Source organism: Rhododendron vialii, chromosome 9a (assembly GCF_030253575.1).
Source record: "Rhododendron vialii isolate Sample 1 chromosome 9a, ASM3025357v1".
Classification (NCBI taxonomy): Eukaryota; Viridiplantae; Streptophyta; class Magnoliopsida; order Ericales; family Ericaceae; genus Rhododendron; species Rhododendron vialii.
Window position 1 is genome coordinate 35734038 of NC_080565.1, and position 19753 is coordinate 35753790.

Consider the following 19753-nt stretch of genomic DNA (forward strand, 5'->3'; position numbering starts at 1 on the left):
CGTCGATTGAATTTTAAACTAGTGATAGACAATCATAAAATGTTACCAGACAAAGCAAAGCATGAAGAAGAACCGCGTTAATATATGCCACTACCGACCTTCCTAAGCGACATGACTCATGAGCAATTATGTCCTAACACATGATTAATTTGATTTTTCATGAGCGTATTTTTATAGAATAATCTCTTATATATACTTCCTTAAAACTAGCAAGGTGTAGATTGCACGTCCTGCATCTCTTATGTCTTATCTTGCATGTTTTGTGTTTTAACCGATCTCATAGCTCATATAATTAATATCTAACTCGACGAATTAAACATGCCCTAACATATTGCAAAGGAATGCTGCACCATGCCAATTTCTAATTTCATCTTAAGGGCTAAGGCTCCCCTTATCCCCCTCCCTTTTCTTTTCCTCTGCTCGTGTGTGGGCCACACTTCAAAAAAAAAAAAAACTTGTGAGGTGTGTGGAGCACACTTCAAAATAAGCCCTATGAGATGTATTGTAACTTAGGAATCACCAGGCAACTCTTTCGCTCTATAGCGATGGGGGCATAGCACAATTCTTCTTGGAGGAGGTTGGTTTGCCCGCGTGACGGGCGGAGCGCTCGGTATCCTTACTTTTCTCTCTGCTGGGTTCCCATTTGCCCTAGCCATAAGCAGTTCCCATTGGTCCAGCCATAAGCAATGGCAGCTCCAGCTCGCAACCACAGGGGCCCGCCCTTCAGCCTAAATAACCGGAATGCGTAAAAAGAGATGAACCAAAGCAATGGTGAGGAGTGGTATTTATTAAAGAACATTCACAGCAAAAGGATACTAAATTACTAATAGAACCAGTGCACTGAATTTGCTTTCATTCACAGCAACATGACAGTAATAAAACCAACTATATTGGCGAAGAGAAAAAAAATATGACATTGTCCAAGCAACCCTTTCGACTGCTGGGAAAAATGGCCATGCAATTTCGGAAAAAAACATGAAACAATGAACAGGAAAAACTCCCAAGGACCAGTGGACCACACAGTTATGGGCAGGGAACAAATTCGTGATTACCGCAAAAACAAAACACACGATCTATAAAACAACCTTCCAGGGCAAAGCAGACACAAACCCGGTCTGGATAGCCACCCCTGTAACAGGTTTAGATAATCTGCATCAGTTCCATAGACCCCAATGCTGTTGCATCCGCTGGCACAGGAGGAGAAAACGAAATAACACATTAACTCCCCATAGAGATGGAAAAACAAAAATGTTCCACCATATATGGCGTGTTATTGCTATATCCGCTATGTGAACCTTTCCACCTTTTTATTTCCACGTATTTTATATGCAGGAAATAATCCAATCCATGGCAAAGAATTCGTATATATCAAACAGTCCTTATTGGAGAGCGCTTCCGCCCCTCAAACTTCAGCATCCGGTTATTTTCACTGTTAATGGGCTTCAAAAATCGGTCCACTTCAGCTTCAGATTGGACCAAAGATTGCAGCCTCTTGAGATGTCCAATACACTGCTTATGTTCAGAAGTGGTTCTTTTCAGTTCATCTGGATTTAACTGTCTCTCATAAGAAGAGTGCCACTTAGCTTGCAAATAAGCAAGAGATCTCCATGGCGGAAGAGGCATCGAGTTCTGCTTAAGAGAAGATCTAGCAGCTTCAACCATAACTTGAAGGAACTTTTTCAGCTTCTTCGTGGAACCCACATAAACAACTGGAAGGGAGCTGAGAAGTCGTTCGTAGGATTCGACGGCTCTTGCTATTTCGAAGTGGCTTCGAAAGTCTATGTCAATGATTAGACGCTCCGAGCCTCCACTAGCTTTGTAATTGACCACGTCAATGTATTCATGATCCCCTGTATAATAAATAAGCAGAATAGGATCAATAACCAAGAACCTAATTTCTTCTTTTGAAGACAAAACAAAGATGGCCCCAAGTTACATTAGATGGACTCGGGTATGAGGTACCACTGAATCAGGTGTCAGTGCCTCTCCAAGCGTTCAGACATTCCTAAACTTAATCCAAAATATTGGCATTTGTCCAAAAGTGAAGTACAGGTAAGGAGACACCTCCTGGCCACATACTTTAATTGCATTTTGTATACAGTTACATAAAACTTATTATTACTATTTGAAAATGTACTTCAAATAAAATGGGAGTAAGGAAAAATATAAGATTCTAGTTCTCATTCATGCAAAAAGTGAGAATCGCTTCCTTTCTGGTGAATGTGAGCAGCTTTTCTCCAATATTGTAGAAATTAGAAGATCAAGTATCTAAATTATCTAAATTAAGCATGGGTGTCAGACACAGATTACATGTTCTTCCATAAGAGACAAGGGTCTACCACGATACTTGTGTAATTTACAACGGCTCATGTAAAACTTGACCCCAATCCTACAACAATGACATGCTAGACTACTAGTTTGCCGTTCTGTTGTCAGAAAAAAATGCCAATCTTCTAAAAGAAACAGATGCCCATATGATATTCTCGAGGCTCATAACTTGAGCATAAATACTTGCTGCAAGGATGACCAATTCAAAGTTTCAAACTAGTATGGTGTCGTCTATTTTCACAGAGTGAAAAAACCTAAGGGCCAATAAGGTGAGGTTTTTTCCCCTCTCCAGATGGTGATATATTTTCCCTCAATATTGGACAAACAAGCTCAAATAAATAAAAATTGCCTTAAAGCATCTGATGGCCTACCTCCGGGGACCTTCCCGTTGCCCTGCCACTTAGATGAACAAACAGCAGCATCAAAACCAGAAAGCCTTAGAAGCTTCACAAGAGAAAACCTAATGCAGCTGGCATTACAAGGACCTGACTTGACCAGGTGAAGGTCTGTGCCACTCATTGACAGCATAAGAGAATTAACAACTGCCAGCAAGTCACTCTCATATTGATCCACAGAAAGCTTGTAATACTGCAACATGAGGGAGAACCGATTAAGTGTGAGAGTCTATACACTCAAATTAACAGTCAAGAATTCTGCGTGAAAGCTAGACACATATTTATGCAACAGAAATCCTATTGGTACCGACGGTACCCATAGGGAAAATGTACCGACGGCCACCGGACGGCCGTCTCCGGTCACCGGACGGCCGATCCGAGCCGTCCAAAAATTTTAAAAAATAAAACCGAGTGGCCTTACGCGAGAATCAATGGCATCAGAGGTGTGTAGGGTACTTGATCCGAGCACCCATTTTTCGTGTATATTTGTATATACGTGTATATACACGAAAAAGGGGTACTCGGATCAAGTACTCTACACACCTCGGATGCCATTGATTCTCGCGTAGGCCCACTCGATTTTATTTTTTAAAATTTTTGGACGGCTCGGATCGGCCGTCCGGTGACCGGAGACGGCCGTCCGGTGGCCGTCGGTGCATTTTCCCTATGGGTACCGTCGGTACCCATAGCAGTACTCTTTATGCAAATTGAGCAACCTTTGGGCCAACTTTTTGGTGACTTTTTGTCATGGGCTTTTTGGTTGTTTTCTCTTAATTTTACTAAATTTTAACATCATCATTCGGGTCGACGAGAGGAATTGAAAAAGTAAAAAAAATATAAACCAAAGTTGAAAAAAGCTCACTGAAGACAACCAAAAAGACACTAAAAGACAGTGACAAAAAGTCACCGAAAAGCTCAACTGGCATTGAGACTAATAAACATAACAGCAAACTTCACTAAGGTTGTGTTTGGATCCTGTGTTTGTTCCAGAATTACCCACGGGAAAGACATGATAGGGAAATAAAAGTAACAAATTTTAGCTTTCTGCACTTCATTATTGCCTTATACAGTAATACTTCTCTTTGCGTTCGCCTTTTCCTCCATCCATGATCCAAACAGCATAAATGTAAGTGAGCCTTACACATGGAACTCCAAAACGGACTCCGACTCATGACACTAAAGCAAAAAACTGGCATCGAAAAGACAGCCACAGCCCCTAGGATGAAAATTGTCATTAAAGCCTATTTCATATCGAGCACCCCTACCTCCTTTATCATTGAGCGGTCATTTAATTTGGGCTATTCTCTCCATTTCAAGAAAATGCAATCAAATTAAGTACGAGCAACTACGTAAAAGATGACATTTCAGTTGCGGATTCAACAAAAGAGAGCAGCCCTGTATGATTCGAGACAAGTTTGCACAAGCTTTCAACAATTGTGAGTGGCTTCAAACACATAATTATCATCTTTCTTCTAATAAATCATGTCCACTAATGGTCCAATCTAACCTTCCTATCGATTAGCCAATGGTTTCCAAGCATCTTATACTCGTTGCTATGGATAAGTCAACCAATTTAGAAATGAAATTTTCCAAAGAATATGCTTGGAAACAAGGTTGTCAAAACGGGATATGCGCTGCGTATCGTTTCATACATATTTATCCTATCAGGATACATATCGAGTATCTTAATATACATTAACAAGTATAAATATTAGTTAAACAAATAGTTATACCCAATATAAAATACTCCCTCCGTCCCAAAATGGATGACAATTTTTGAAACTTGTGTCATTTTTTATCGCTTATATCTTTCAATCTATAATATTTTTCATGAGTTTGAAAACTTTGTATAATAGAACTAATCAAAAACTATCAAACAAGATCCATATTGCATATATTTTGAGATCCATATTGAAAGATATAAGTAATTGAAATTGGCACATATATCAAAAATTGACATCCAATTTGGGACGGAGGGAGTATTTTACAAGTTCTATTGCACACACTGAATAAAAACTATGATGATACAAAATTTCGATCTTCAACCATATAACATGTTCTAATAAGACAAAGTATTCGTACCTATCATGAATCTTGCAAGAATATTTAATAGAACATAAGATACGCATATCGGTTTTATTTTTAACTAACATAATAAGCCAAGTATTGTATCGCAGGTGTATCCTAATTTATGTGAACCTAACATGCATTTTAGATTACGTATCGATATCCCCTGTAAAAGAATCAAATTGTACTGCGTATCATAGGATTTTGACAACACTGCTCAGAAGAAGCGGAAACCGGTTTGAAAAGGACAAAAAAACAGGCCCATTATTTCATCTCTAAGACAAAATAAAAATTAGCTGAAATCCTACAATCAAACGGTACAACTGTCGAACATTCCTATCTCAAAACCAGAGCATACCACTGGTCCACCGTGATTATTGATGTTTAGTGATTTTATGTATGGTTTATCGACAAATTTTTTTGAATTAATTGTTCATCTCAACAAGAGGAATCGAAAGCTGCAAAAATATGGATCAAAGTTGAAAAAAGTAGATGGAGCTGAAAACAATTAAGACAGTGCACAACTTTTTTTCGAATTTTTTCCATCCTGGTGAATTTTTGGGGGCTTATGATTATTAATTTTCACTTTTCAGATCCCATTTGTCAAAGACCAATGGTTAATCCAAAAATTTGACCTGGATGATGAACAAAAACCAAACCCAAAGGGTTATTGCAGTGGTTAATTGACTAGGCTTGGCGCTTACCACCCAAGGTGGCAGGGTCAATTTCCCTCGGCAGATATTTGTCCTTGGGCCACCTCACCTCACCTCACGCAAACGCGTGGAAAGGGCCGTGAGAGGGATGGGAGAGATTAGCTCGGTTGATTGCGATACTCTACCATACCCAAAAAAACATACGTTAAAAATTTAGCCGAAATTCTAGAGAGAGAAAGAGAGACGAACCGAAATGTTGCGGGCAAGGTGAGCAAGATCGCAAAGCCCAGAATCACTATCGCTGCTACAGTAGCGTGAGTGATCTGTCCCACCACTGCTACCATTATTCTCCAAGAAATCGCTCACCATAGCAGCCAAATCATGCTCGCTCTCATGGCTGAACCCCCCACCTCCTCCGCCACCACCGCCCATTCTCACCCAAAAGTCTCCCATGGCGGCTGCGGCGCAGACCCCGCAATCCATCACTCCGATGAATTTATTAAAACGCCCCTCCCTCTGCTCACAACCACCGCATTCGCGCTTCACCAACTTTTCAAGACCCAAAAAAAACACAAAAACCCTTCAAATAAATAACTCGAATTTGCAAAGACCAGATTGCAACCAATGAATGAACCTCAATTCAATCAAAGTTGAATTCTTTAGTTGAGTTTTAATATGAAAAGAACAGAAAACAGATAAGAAGCCAAGAACAGCCCAAAAAGCCTTATAAATAACTCGAATTTTAAAAACCTAACACCAAACCGAGAAAATGAACGTCGATTGGACCAAGTTGAATACTTTGATTTTCAAGAAATCAGAGGTAAGAACCAAATTGTAGACTTGAATTTGAATGACAAAAAAAAATAAAAAATAACAAGAATATAAACCTTGTATCGAAATTTCAAAACCCTAATTGAAAACGTGGAAATGAACTTCAATTCAACCAAAGATGAATTCTTTGGTTTTCCAGAAATCAGACGTAAGAGCAGAATTTTAAGCTTGAAATTGAATTCGAAGAATCGAAACAGAAACGGAGCCAAAAAAAGAAAAAGAAAAAAGAAACCAGGAATCGAATTTTCGGAACCCTAACTGAGAACGTGGAAATCGATTCAGTACAAGGGATTGGAATTCTTCAATTCTACGGAAACATACGCGTGAATTGGACTATATATAATCTCCAATTTGAATTTCAATACGAAGAGAACAGAAAATGAATCATACGGACTGTATAAGTTTATGGGTTCAATGAAATGGGTTGCAAAAACCCAGAAAAGAATATGAATTCTCTCGTATAAACCCGAATGGAATTTCGATGATCCAAAGGGTTAGGCGGTATGAAGAGAGAGAGAGAGAGATGGGACTCGGACCGAAGCTAAGAAAAACCGAGGATTTATATACACTTTGAGGATTCCAACAATGACGATATTGTCCTTCAATGTCTGTAAAGACGGAGAAGGATGTTACTCTACGTTCGACGTAAAGTTCGAGAGGTGGGGAGATGGTGAAGATGAATTTGGACAGAAGAGAAGGGTATACTGGTCAATTAAATCAATTTACAATTTTTAATTGATGAGTACCTGTGTTTAGGTGAGAACAACTGGCTTTTCAAATTTTTTTTGATCCTCCTGTAGTTTTTTGGGAGACTTTTAAGGGTGTATTTGTCAATTTTCCGAATTTAGCAGGTCTGACAGCAATATTCTATCCTTTTTTTTTTTTTTTTTTTGATAAGCACAATATTCTGTCCTTGTTAAGACAACTTATTATTAATGGTTTTTGTTAAATTGATGTGCAATAATTGAAGGATATACAGTTATGCCTTCAACCATTTATATTTATTATATTCCACTGTTGGTTCCTAAAGAATTACGTTTTTTTTAATAATTCGTACGAAATTACTAAAATTACATCATCAACATGGGACATGAGATATACCAATCTAAAAAGACTATTACATCAACGAATATATTGGTCCAAAAAATTACACAACATACATTATTTTTCATCGGTAAAGAAAAAAATACAAAATGAATAAATTTAAAATAAATTTATAATACGTGGAATGACAATGACATGCACCACTCACACATGCAGCTCGGTATTTCGTTTGGTGGATTAAAATATCAATCATACGAGAGAAGCCGAAGGCTTGACTTGCGAGGCCAATCAAAACCCAACTTTGATGGAGTATCGCCTTGGAAGTTATGGATAACCTAGAGAAGCAATGCGAAAAATAATCCCATATCAAAAAGACAATGACATGCACCACTCACACATGCAGCTCGGTATCTCGTTTGGTGGATTAAAAGATCAATTATACAAGAGAAGCGGAAGGCTTGACTCGAGAGGCCAATCAAAACCTAACTTTGATATCACCTGGGAAGTTATGGATAACCTAGAGAAGCAATGCGAAAAATAATCCCGCATCAAAAAGATTAATTATACGAGAGAAGCGGAAGGCTTGACTCACGAAGCCAATCAAAACCCAACTTTGATATCACCTTGGAAGTTATGGATAATCTAGAGAAGCAATGCAAAAAATAATCCCACATCAAAAAGATTAATTATACGAGAGAAGCGGAAGACTTGACTCGCGAGGCCAATCAAAACCCAACTTTGATGTCACCTTGGAAGTTATGGATAACCTAGAGAAGCAATGCGAAAAATAATCCCACATCAAAAAGATTAATTATACGAGAGAATCAGCTGGAAGGCTTGACTCATGAGGCCAATCAAAACCCAACTTTGATTATCACCTTGGAAGTTATGATTAACCTAGAGAAGCAATGCGAAAAATAATCCCACATCCACTGTGATGTATGCCTTTTTTTTCCTTTTCCCCAGCAGATCTGATGATGATATTTGGTTATTTACTCAGCTACTAGTTTTTAAGTACATAAAATACCACATCCTTGTATAATAAAAAAACTATATATCGAGTTTAATTAAATAGAATTTGGAGATAGCCTCAAAGAGAGTGAACAATAAAATAAAACAACAGATCCACCTCTTAATTAAAGATCCGAACTCATGAATTTTTTTATAAGAAATTGTTAACGATCTACTACTAGTAAAATCAATCCTAATTTGCTTATAGCTGTCTTTGTTTACAAAAGTAAGGCTGAGTTCCGCCTAAGTTTTTCGGATTTTTTTTTGAAAGTTTTGTTTTTATTAAAAAAATTCTCATTTGTTAGTTTGGCGCTAAATTTTTGTGAATTACTGATTAATTTGTCTTGACAAGAAGAATCGGAAAAATAAATTTTTTTAATTTTACATAATTTTTTTAAAAATATACAAAATAAAACAGAAAAAGCTAGCTTTTTGAACTTTTTGAGCTTTACGAAAAGTGACAGAAATGAAGACTCGCGTGGTATCCCCAATTACGAAATGAACATACTGTAGGTATCTTCGATATTTTCTACTTTAGAATTATTTGTGAGTTTGGACGGATTCAAAGTTGGTCTCAGCACTTGTGTTGTGCCTTGGGGACCAAGCAACTCAGAAAGCTGAAAACAGGACAAAAGGGAGGACTCCATTGCCACAATTTACGTACCTTTTGCAGTAAAAATTGTAAGCCACAATGCCAGCACACCTAGGGCTGCAAACGATCCGAGCCGCTCGCGAGCGGCTCGGAGCTCGGCTCGATAACAGCTCGGCTCGGCTCGGTTCAAGACAAAAACGAGCCGAGCTCGAGCTCGAGTCCTGAGCTCGTTTCATAAACGAGCCGAGCTCGAGCTAGTCGAAACTCGGCTCGAATTGGCTCGCGAGCTCGATTATATAATATATTTATATATATATTTATATATATATATATATATTTTTACATATTTATATTTATTTATATATATATTTATATATATTTGTTTCATAAACGAGCCGAACGAGCCGAGCTCGAGCTCCGAAAATACCTATCGAGCCGAGCTCGAGCTCGAGTTCTGCAGCTCGTCACGAGCTCGAGCCGAGCTCGAGCTCATTGTTTTTGAGGCGAGCCGAGCCCGAACATGCCGAAACTCGGCTCGGCTCGGCTCGATTGCACCCCTAAGCACACCAGGTAGTTTATTCCCACAGAAGAGATACAAAAACAAATTAGTAGGAGTAGTACTAAAATACTCCTAGGGAGAATAAAAAGGAATTTGATAGAAAAAACGATTCATCATGTGCCCAATGGCCCCAATCCCCTTTTGAATCATGTGCCACCAGGCTAATACAAGCAAAAACCACCCTTCTATGAAAGCACTTGTTGCCTCAAGGAGCTTGTTCTAGATTTGGTTGGGGCTTCTGTTTAAAGCCCAGGGATAGGGCTGTAAACAAACTAAGCCGTATTTTGTCGAGCCCAGCTCGGCTCGTTTAGTAAATAAGCCAAAAATTTGAGCTCGAGCTCTTAACGAATCGAGCTTAATCATTTACTAAATGAGCCTCTTTAATCGAGTCGAGTCTCCCTTACCGAGTTGAGCTTTTGTCAAACGAGCTGAAGCTCGGCTCATATACTAAACAAGCCGAGCCGAGCATTAATAAGTCGAGCCTAGCTGATCTCACGAGCTGCTTGATTCATTTGCAACCCTACTCAGGGATATGCTAAATCTAATTTTCTGCACAAATATATCTTCTTCTATGTGTCTGTAGCATAAACAATTCGAATTAGGCAGGTGAACTCGCGATGGACCGAATTGGGGATGGTGCTGTGCAGTGGTGTGCGTAACACCGTACTGTGCACCTCCGAGTCGTTGGATCGTGCATCCGATGGCTCGGATCTCATCTCGGCAACGAACGGCTTTTGATCGTTGATTTCCGAGATGAGATCCGAACCGTCGGATGCACGATCCGACAGCTCAAAGGTGCACAGCACCAACAGCATCCACACTCTTACTCCTACCTACTTTTGTGAATAGAGCAATTTTCCTAACTGAAAATCATGTTACAAAGTAACACTTAACACTTGCATAATGGCGAACAAATATACCTGTTATTAATATATTTTTTTTGGTAAGTACCTGTTTTTAATATAAACATATAGCAAAAGAGCTTATTTACGCTGTTAATCACTTTTGATTTTACACAACTCTAAACCCGTTTGCACTTGAATTCATTTAGCCAGGTGACGAGCAACGAATAGAACAACGAACAGTTTTAAGTTCTTTACAGGTAAGGAAAATTACAGCTCTTTATCAAAAGCGTCTCGATTAAGAAGAAGAATCGGGCATGGCCTCCCAGTCATACTCAAACCACTGTTCTAAAACAAGAGATTAATCAGCGATTAATTACTGGCGGGGCCTATTTGATTAAATCCGACTAATAATCACTGATTACTAAGTAATATACACTGATTAATCATTGATTAGTGCCTAGCGACTTTTAGAGCATTGCTCAAATCTAGACTCGAGCCTAATAAAAAAAATATCTCACCCTCTTCAATATTCCAAAGTTATCTTTCATTGAATAAAATGACTCAAAAACTTCTTAGGACTTGGGCACTAGAACAACTCTTCTTTAATTTCTCAAAAGTATTCATGTCATTATCAGAAGATTCAAAACAAAAACGATTAGGCCAAAGGAAACATAATTATAAAAAAATAAATCACTTAAGCCAGGGAAACAAAATGATAGTGCAAGATAAAGCTGGAAAATGAAAGTAGTCCAGAAAACGATTGTTTAAACCATCATTTTCCAAAACCTGTACGCTTAATTTTATTTATTTTTGAGCAACATATGCCTAATTCTAATGAAGCCTAGCGGCCACTTGGTTAGAATACAGAAATTGCTTTGGAGTCCGGACGCATACCAATGTGCACAAATTTGGGACATACATACGTCTAGAACCACTGACATATATAGACCCCACATCTGTCCTGTGGATCCGATGCGAATCCTGCGGTTTTGGACATGAATGTGTCCGAATTTGTACTCTATGTTTAAATTTGTGCATTTTCGTCTGTGTATGTAGCATTGCTACTAAAGAATATTTATATCAAGGAATCAAGATTTGCTTGTGGCAAGGCTTCCCCTTCTGAGGTTAGGGCCTCCAAATTTTGGGTTTATATATATATATATATATCAATTACATTTATTGCATACTGTTCATTTACATACTATATGTCAAATTGTCAACTTTTTCATATTCACGGTATATTTCCTAAAATTAAACAAAAAGAGTAAACAAGCCAAGAGGCTTCTTCCTCCATGGCTCTTGGATTGGAATACACGCAACCAGAATGTGGGATCTTGCCGAGCCACTCTACACACGCTCTACAGAGAGTCCCACGCAACCACCATGGCATGTGAAAACCATTACAACCCCAAACAAAGACCTAAAAACAAACGCGTGAATCTCATAATGCTAAGAAAGTAAACTTGATAGAGTCATAGTGGGAACCTAATAAATATAGCATTAAAAAGTACCTAAAAACGTGTTTCCACAACCTATAGGATAGCAACACCACTTTCACGAGAGATGGTTTTCAACACTCGAGCTTCTTTTCGGGTGGCTTTTATTTTTCCCTTTGGTTTTGTTCAGATCTTTGGATCTAGTTTTTCTGTGTTCTCTTCTTCTTTTTTCTCTTTTTAGTTTTATTGTTCTTTATATATTGAAGTTCGTGCTCTTCCAAAAATATACATGTATAGAATAGTAGTTGACCAATTTTGTTTAATGCACGAATAGAGAAAGTCTTAAACGGCCACTAAAAGATTTCACAATCACATTGCTAATCACCAACCCTCTTCCAATGAACCTCAAGGTCAACTCCATAGATAAAACCAAAGAAAAGCAGTAAGAGGAAAGGGAAAAAAAAACCATTTGCTGTTATTTTCTGTTGTTTTTCATTACATTTGTTCAGAAAACATGGAAGTTAGAAACGAAATGTAACCTAGTTTTGGAAGAATTATTGAACATGGTAGTATGCACTTTGTTCTTATTTACAAGGAAAAAATTCCAAGGATATTTTTCAGAGTGTATTATTCTGTCATTCCATTTTGTATTTTCAAACCGGATTTTTAACGAACTGCGATAAATGTACCCAATTTTGTTTAGGGAAAAAAATGAAGAAAAAAAACCCTCAATCTGAATAGATTCTAAACGTAACGATCATGGGATTGGGCAACATGTGATATGATGCTTTGTTAGACCAACAAAGCTGATCTGTCGATAATGAAAGTGAAACGTATCAACTATAGTTAATAGAGGATATCTATTGACATCTATACCAGTTTTTTTTTTTTTTAATAGATATAGTAGTTACATTAAGATACGTACAGCCCATCACTATCTCTATCACTTATGGGTTGGAGTCTTTCAATTGAACTAGAGGGACCCACCACATGTGAGAATACAATCAGTTTTTGGAACCCTAAAATCAGAGATGGAGACAACAGAGGGGAACATGAAATAGGTTAGGTTGCTTTCTGCCTAAAATAAGTTTTTGTCTATATTTCCCTTCGACAGGGTGTTCGGGTCAGCTTACTTGCATCCCAACTAATTCTCTCTGCAGTCCAATTACAAGCAAGTCATCCATGCTCAGAATAGAAAATTCACAAGAAATTACTTTCTTGCGGCTTGACCTCAAGAATCAACTCCGATTAATATGGAGAGCAAACCCACGAACCAACCAGACTAATCTTGCCCGCCTAACACACACTCTCTCTCTGGACCAACATGCATTATTTAATTGATTCGGTGGTGCTGAGGATGGACAAATGTAGATAACTAGGGACTTAAAAACACCTAAAAGATGCCTAGAACCGAAGCCTCTTTTCTAACTAACTTCCTTAATTAAAATGCCTCAAAGTTCTTTATTTAAATGCCAGTATAGCAAAGCGTTAACAGCTCCTCTGAAGACGAAAGTGTAAAATAACAATACAAGGCTGTCTCAGTGCCTAAAATACTCCAAGGTTAAAGAAGTCTTTTCCTTTCTCAGGAGTTTTAGAAACAGGTGAAGCCCATGTTTGATGGCTGTAAGTAGAGTACTAAATTTGGGCTAGGAGTGCCAGACCGCTCTGGTAGGGCTGGACGCCTGTACCAAAGACCTTAAAGCCCGGCCCGGCCTGACATGCACGTTTTCTGGAGTTTTTAGGGGAACAGACCAGACCAGATCAAAGAGTAATAGTATCATAGAAGAGAAGATTAACCTCAATCAAAATCCAGCTCAAAACTCTGTACCTAGGTCTATTCATACTTCCTTGCCAAAGTGGAGCTGATATACCTGGAAAGAACTCAGCGAAACTAACCATGAACTCGTCCCAAATTTACTGGGAACTCTGAAAATAACTAACCAGGAATTTCTGGCCTGCCAGACAAACTAGCATAATTGTAAAACTGAGTCTAATTTAACAGCAAATTCCAGTGAAGTTCAATTATGCAGACTCGATTAGGCGAAGATGACCAAAACTAGAAGATGTATGGCCTCATGTCGGGTTTATAGTCACATTCAAAATCATGATCCACTGCACATGCTGCGGAAGGCCTCCATCATGTTTTGCACATGGAGTACAAATCAAGACTAACATAAACAACTGTGATAGGGATTTGAGTAGTTCCTTCCTGAACATGTGTGCATGCATCCACAAGCCTAGCTCAAATGCTCAAATTTGATGCAAGCACCCTCAATCATGCTCATAGGGGTTTAGGTGCTAAGAACCATATCTGGTGAAATTTAAAAAACAAAAGATAAAGGTAAAATATGCTTATGCTTGCATCTTTACACAGGTCATCTGAAAAAGTTAGCAATTCCTATACTGAATTTGTTATTTGGTCTCCCCTTGCAAGACCAAAGTTCAAAGTAGAGTAAATTTAAAAGACCCAGTTAACTTGACAACAATATGAGGGGGGAAAAACATCGTTTAGCTAATGAATCATTTTTCTAAAAGCATGGCTCCCCTGCCTCAGCTACCAGTCAATACTTAATACCACTTGCATTCTAGCATCCCATATTAGGTACCAACATATCTGCAAACTAGTGATAGACCATGCAATTCAATTTCAAGCTCTTTATAGTGCATAAATTTTACGTTTAACTACCAATTTCAAGCATACGTTCTTCAAGTTCCTCAGTGTCTTACTTCATATACCTATACATTTTCTTTCATGCATAATGGCCAATGTCCGAGTTCTTACTCCTGTTAGCTGAAACCAAGACCTAAACACAACTAGAAATTCACCTACACCAGTACTTGAAGAGCTAAATAATATGACAAAGACCATCTAGCTACACTCATATTTTAGATGAAAATAAGTGTCACTCCATCCGTGTTACTATTACAATCTCCAAATTCGTTTAAATAAGAAACGAAGAACATATATTGTGTGGATTCAACTCAGAAGCTATGGCAATTTTCAAAGTTCTACACGTAGGATTCTGTTGGAAAAGGATCCAAAGATTAGTTGTACCTCGATTGCTGGCACCCAATAACCAACTCTCCCAAGAAGGTGGAGACGGTTGAAGAGCAATTGTCTACCATCACTTAAGAGCATGGTTCTTCTACCTTTTCAATGGCCGCTGGAAAATAGAAAATACCATTAGAAAATGAATTGATTCATCTGTAGGTAAACTATGTAAACCAGAATACTCTTTTTGCAGTAATTATGTGTGTTTTACATGATTCAGGTGTAAATTGGTGATAAAACTGACAACCACCAATGGAGGGAAAACTGGTCGTCTTTAGACTTCTAAGTTTTGGTGCTTGACGTCAATATTCAAACACATTTACACGCTAAGTTAGCCTGAACTTACTTTTGGCCCATGATTGGCTGCAGGGAACCGTCTATTAGCCCTTGCATCTGGTTCTTGTGTAATCTCCGGATTATCAAGCTTATAAAATGTCTGAAGAGCCCTCACAACAAATGGCCGCACTATATTTACTTCCATTGCTGTCAAATGTTCAAGCTGCAATGGCAATTCAAAAGTTTAGAGACCTGGCAATGATAAGGACTTTGTCTTTGTTCCTCTCTCTCCCCTAATTGACGTCGAAATGTGACTGCATCATACACTCCATAGTGGTCATAACCTATATATACCTCCAGACCAATCCAACTGCCATAAGATCATGGTGATTGAGGCAACAATAGATAATATATGCTTCATACTCAGAGAATATAAGTTTTAAAAAAATGTAAAGGCAAAGTATCACCACTGAAAGCCTATCCAAAAAAAATACCACTGAAAAGCTTTATTAATGCTGTATTTAAAACTAACAAGTATAAAGAATAACTAACAAGCAAGCTATTACACAGGTAGTGACTAAAATATGATATTGCAAACATTACCCCTCCCGCCAACAATACACACACAAAGGAAGACACACAAGGGAAAGAGTAGAAAGAAGATAAATTAAAACAAAACAAACAAGGTCAATGATTGGGCTCTTCCCACCAAGAATTCATGCCAGGTACAGATGTAAGACGTGGTGAACAAATTAGCAACCTCAATATCTACCTTGAACAGAGCGTATTCCCTTTCAAAGGCATATGCCAAAGAAGCTTACTTTTTGTTACTGAGCCATACAGAGCTGTCTACGATCTTTAGAAATTGATGAATTGAGGCATAGTGCAAATAGTATGTCTTCATACTAATAAAAACTAAAGAATTATTAAGTGTGAGAACAAGCAAACCTTCAATGCAGCCGTTCGCTGGGATATAACCTCCAAGCCGGTCCCAATTTTGTGAAACCTTACATCCTTTATGTCCTCTATGAGAGACCTCACCTACCATACATATGTCACGTCAATCTTTGGACTCTATATGCATGAAGAAATAAACCAAAAGCATCTTTAGCCTTACCATATAAATGTCAGGAATGTCGTCCCGAGCACTACACCAACAAGTGTTGTAGTAATTAATCTTTGAAGGTAAAGCAGAAAATAAAATAACTCACGATAATTCTTACTGGTCAAACAGAAGCCTTGAGGTTTCCACATAATGGAATGGTAGTGGTTGAAATGACTTTTGAGAATCCCGCTCTGCTTCCAGAACTTGTGTCAACTTTTCTAGTCAACAAAACAGAAACTAATAAGATACAATCCGAGTTCGCACAGTTTTTATCTTGCTTTGACCGTAAGGAATAATATCATAAGCGAAACTGTATTCCAAGAGACAAGAAAAAAGGATCTTGAAGAGAGAAAGGAAAATTAATGACCTCAAATGTTGCAACTGGTCTAAATCCGTGGTTAGACTTGAAGAGCATCGAAAACTGGAAGAGTCAACCTCTAAAGTACATATGGCGTTTATAGGAAACAACTAACTAAAATAAAGAATAACACAAAGAAAAACATGCCAGTACAAGGTGTGATTTGGCAGCATAAACAGTGTAGATTGTGTGAAATATTTAAACAAGGTACAGTTCAATTAAAACCTACAGAACGATTAAGATGAAATTTTTAACATGGTGGAGTTGAGAGGCTTGAATCCTGATGTTGATAATTACATGTAAAAGCCTTGGAAGATTCCAACGTTCATTTCCCGCCATTCATATATATAGCATACTATGGCAGCCTGTGCCATTTTCCTATTAGTTTATTAGGATAGCTTCTAGCAATTAGCTTTCCAATATGCCAACTGATCTCATTGGGCCAGGAGTGCAGAGGTTCGGAATGCATCACAATGAGCTAGTTGTTGTTCTCAAAAGTGATGTAGAGAAAGGGCAGGGATTGAAAAATTGGGAAATAATCTAAACACTTTGGTTGCAAAGAACAGAAAAGCCACCATAAATACTGCCGCAAGACTTGAGTTTATTCCCCCGTATGCAACCTTTCCATGCTAGTGCACCCTATAGTAAAACTATGTCTGCAACTAGAAAACCATACCAATTCATAGCAGGGAGCTGCAGAATGATAAGTTCTGATTGAGTTCCAAGTAGCATTTAGTGGAAATTTTGCAATTAGAAGAGTCCACTCAACGGTATCACTAATCTCAGAGTCAGAGGCAGAAGGAATAGCCAAAAAATATATGAAGTCAGGCCCCTTACAAACCAAGAGGTGGAGAAATATGTTTGTTCAAGCAGGCTTGTGGCTTTGGGGAAGGTCCGATAGACAAGCAACCAAAAGAAACAGATACTGATGAACAGCTATGACTGAGAGAAAACCAAACTAGTTAATGCCAAATCATAAAGAGACACTTTTGTAATTACTCGCAGAAAATCAAACCTACGACGTCAATTACTTCGCACAATTCATTGATAATCACGTGATAAAGAATTAAAACAATCTTTTGATACTGAGAAAGGTTGTAAATATGATGGATATTCAAATATCATAACAAAAATACACATTTCCAGATCTATTTGAACATAACTGTTTGGCGTGTTGCACAGTTTTCGCCTCTTGGTTAAATCCAAATGAATTGCAGAAGCGGCAGAACCATATACAGCAATAATGGGAATGTAAACAAATTTATCCCAATGCCAACTCACCAACTGACATCCACTCTGGAGGTCGAATGGTGCACTTCCCTCTCTTCTTCATAGCCACGGCAAGCCACATAGGTACTTGAGTTGTTATTTGCGGATAGAAAGGGCCAAAAACACCCTGTCCATTCACATATGTACGTAAGTATAATCCCAAACAAAGTACTCATATGTGCGCAAAATGAGAGTTAGCATAATCGTATGCAAAGTAGAGTTTTGAAGTGTTCAAGCTTGGCTCGTTCAAAACTAGTCTAGCTCGAGCTCAACTTGAGCTCGAATCCAGTCCAAATAATCAAGCTCGAGCTCCACTCGTTTAATATTGAGGTGTTCAAACCCGATTTGATTACTAAGGGAGCCTGCACAAACAAACAAACGAGCCGAATTACAACTAACTCGAGCTCGGCTGGTCCTAAAACTCAAGTTCGAGCTTGACTGGAGTACTAACGGCCTGAGAAGAGCCGAGTCAACAACGAGCCAAGCCTCGAGGAGCTCGCGAACAGCCCGGTTCGTCTACAGACCTAAATTACAAAGTAATCAAAAGCGTGCAGAATGAGATGGAGCTAACGAGTTGAGGAACATACGCAGGTCAAATCGAGAGCGTCCATCCTCATGTTTGGGACAATTTCGATCGTTTCGTCTTCGGCCAGAAACTCCAACTGAGACGTAAAAATTTCAACATCAGTTAAATCTATATATCACCCTCGATTTCCATGTCACGGTTCTCATAAAATGAGATTAAAACGAGCAGTTACATCCTCAGATATACGTGTATATACATGCGGATGGTGAGAGAGGATAGTACAGTACCTCAGCTGCTGAAAAATCTGAGCCGTTGGGATCGGACTGGGCGGCCATATCTGAGAATTACTCGAAGGAATGTGCAATTCCGTCGATTGTAGAGTAATGAATGCAGATTGGTTATGTATGTGGATGAAGTGCGGAGACGCTGCGCAGATGAACCCTAATTTCCAATGGCGGGAAATTGCGAGGGCAATTTGGTACGTTTTCAAACTGTTTTCCGAAATTCCAATAGTACGCGCCTTATCTGTGTGACTGTGTCCCCACTTTATATGTTTTGTCTTAATAGAGTAAATTTGTAAAATCTTTTTCTTATTCATTTATTTTAAGTACATAAATTCACATGAATAAACATGAAAAAGTACAAAATATTACGTACAAAGAAGATTGCGAAAAGCGAAAACTTATCAAGAGCAAGATTCGCCCAACCGAGTGCGTTATTAGTACCATATGAATACAGAATACCTAAAATCTTTGCGACTTTCGACAAAATCAAAATAGTAAATTTTTCTTGTTTTTCTTCTTGAATTTCAAATATTCTTGGGAACCTTGAGTGGGTCCTATATTCACCGGAAATTGCTACAGGTACCGAAATTGGGGGACCGAATTCGGACCGACGGCCGCCGGCGGGCCATCTCCGGCCACCGGACGGCCGATCCGAGCCGTCCAAAAATTCTAAAAAAAAAAACCGAGGGGCCCTACGCGAAAATCAACGTCATCCGAGTGTGTAGAGTGCTTGATCGGAGCACCCCTTTTCGGAGCATCCCTCAATAAATATACATATACACACGAAAAGGGGTGCTCCGATCAAGCACCCTACACACCTCGGATGACGTTGATTCCCGCGTGGGGCCCCTCGGTTTTTTTTTTTAGAATTTTTGGACGGCTCGGATCGGCCGTCCGGTGGCCGGAGACGGCCCGCCGGCGGCCGTCGGTATGAATTCGGTCCCCCAATTTCGGTACCTGTAGCATTTTTGATATTCACCAATCAATACTGTACATTAAATGAAATGTCACTTGGGGGAAGTTGCAATTGAAATTATATGAACATACATCAAATCTTTGGTGTAGTTGAGATACCTATTGTGTACATCATAAGACGAGGAGGGTTTTTTTTTTAATCCGCAT

General features: G+C 38.7%; 2 protein-coding genes across 5 annotated transcripts; both read right to left on the minus strand.

Moving 5' to 3' along the window:
- Positions 1–468: 468 nt before the first annotated feature.
- On the minus strand, positions 469–6803 carry LOC131300098 (uncharacterized). Of its 3 annotated transcripts, XR_009190870.1 has the most exons (5): positions 5693–6799; positions 2700–2916; positions 1304–1850; positions 1111–1187; positions 469–728 (listed from the first exon to the last, which is right to left on the minus strand). XR_009190870.1 is itself a non-coding variant. In XM_058325768.1 (3 exons), exons 1-3 carry the CDS (start codon positions 5924–5926, stop codon positions 1369–1371), a joined length of 933 nt encoding a protein of 310 aa, XP_058181751.1. In that variant the 5' UTR covers positions 5927–6803; the 3' UTR covers positions 868–1368. The 3 variants fall into 3 exon arrangements, 1 of the variants encoding a protein (XP_058181751.1); XR_009190869.1 differs by lacking the exon at positions 469–728 and having other exon boundaries at positions 868–1187; XM_058325768.1 differs by lacking the exon at positions 469–728 and having other exon boundaries at positions 868–1850; positions 5693–6803.
- Positions 6804–11556: 4753 nt separating this feature from the next.
- On the minus strand, positions 11557–18899 carry LOC131300099 (DNA replication complex GINS protein PSF2). Of its 2 annotated transcripts, XR_009190872.1 has the most exons (9): positions 18635–18899; positions 18409–18483; positions 17834–17948; positions 16313–16412; positions 16207–16237; positions 16038–16130; positions 15160–15312; positions 14817–14925; positions 11557–11745 (listed from the first exon to the last, which is right to left on the minus strand). XR_009190872.1 is itself a non-coding variant. In XM_058325769.1 (8 exons), the coding sequence occupies exons 1-8, from the start codon at positions 18680–18682 to the stop codon at positions 14908–14910; spliced, it is 633 nt and encodes a 210-aa protein (XP_058181752.1). In that variant the 5' UTR covers positions 18683–18899; the 3' UTR covers positions 14618–14907. The 2 variants fall into 2 exon arrangements, 1 of the variants encoding a protein (XP_058181752.1); XM_058325769.1 differs by lacking the exon at positions 11557–11745 and having other exon boundaries at positions 14618–14925.
- Positions 18900–19753: the final 854 nt, after the last annotated feature.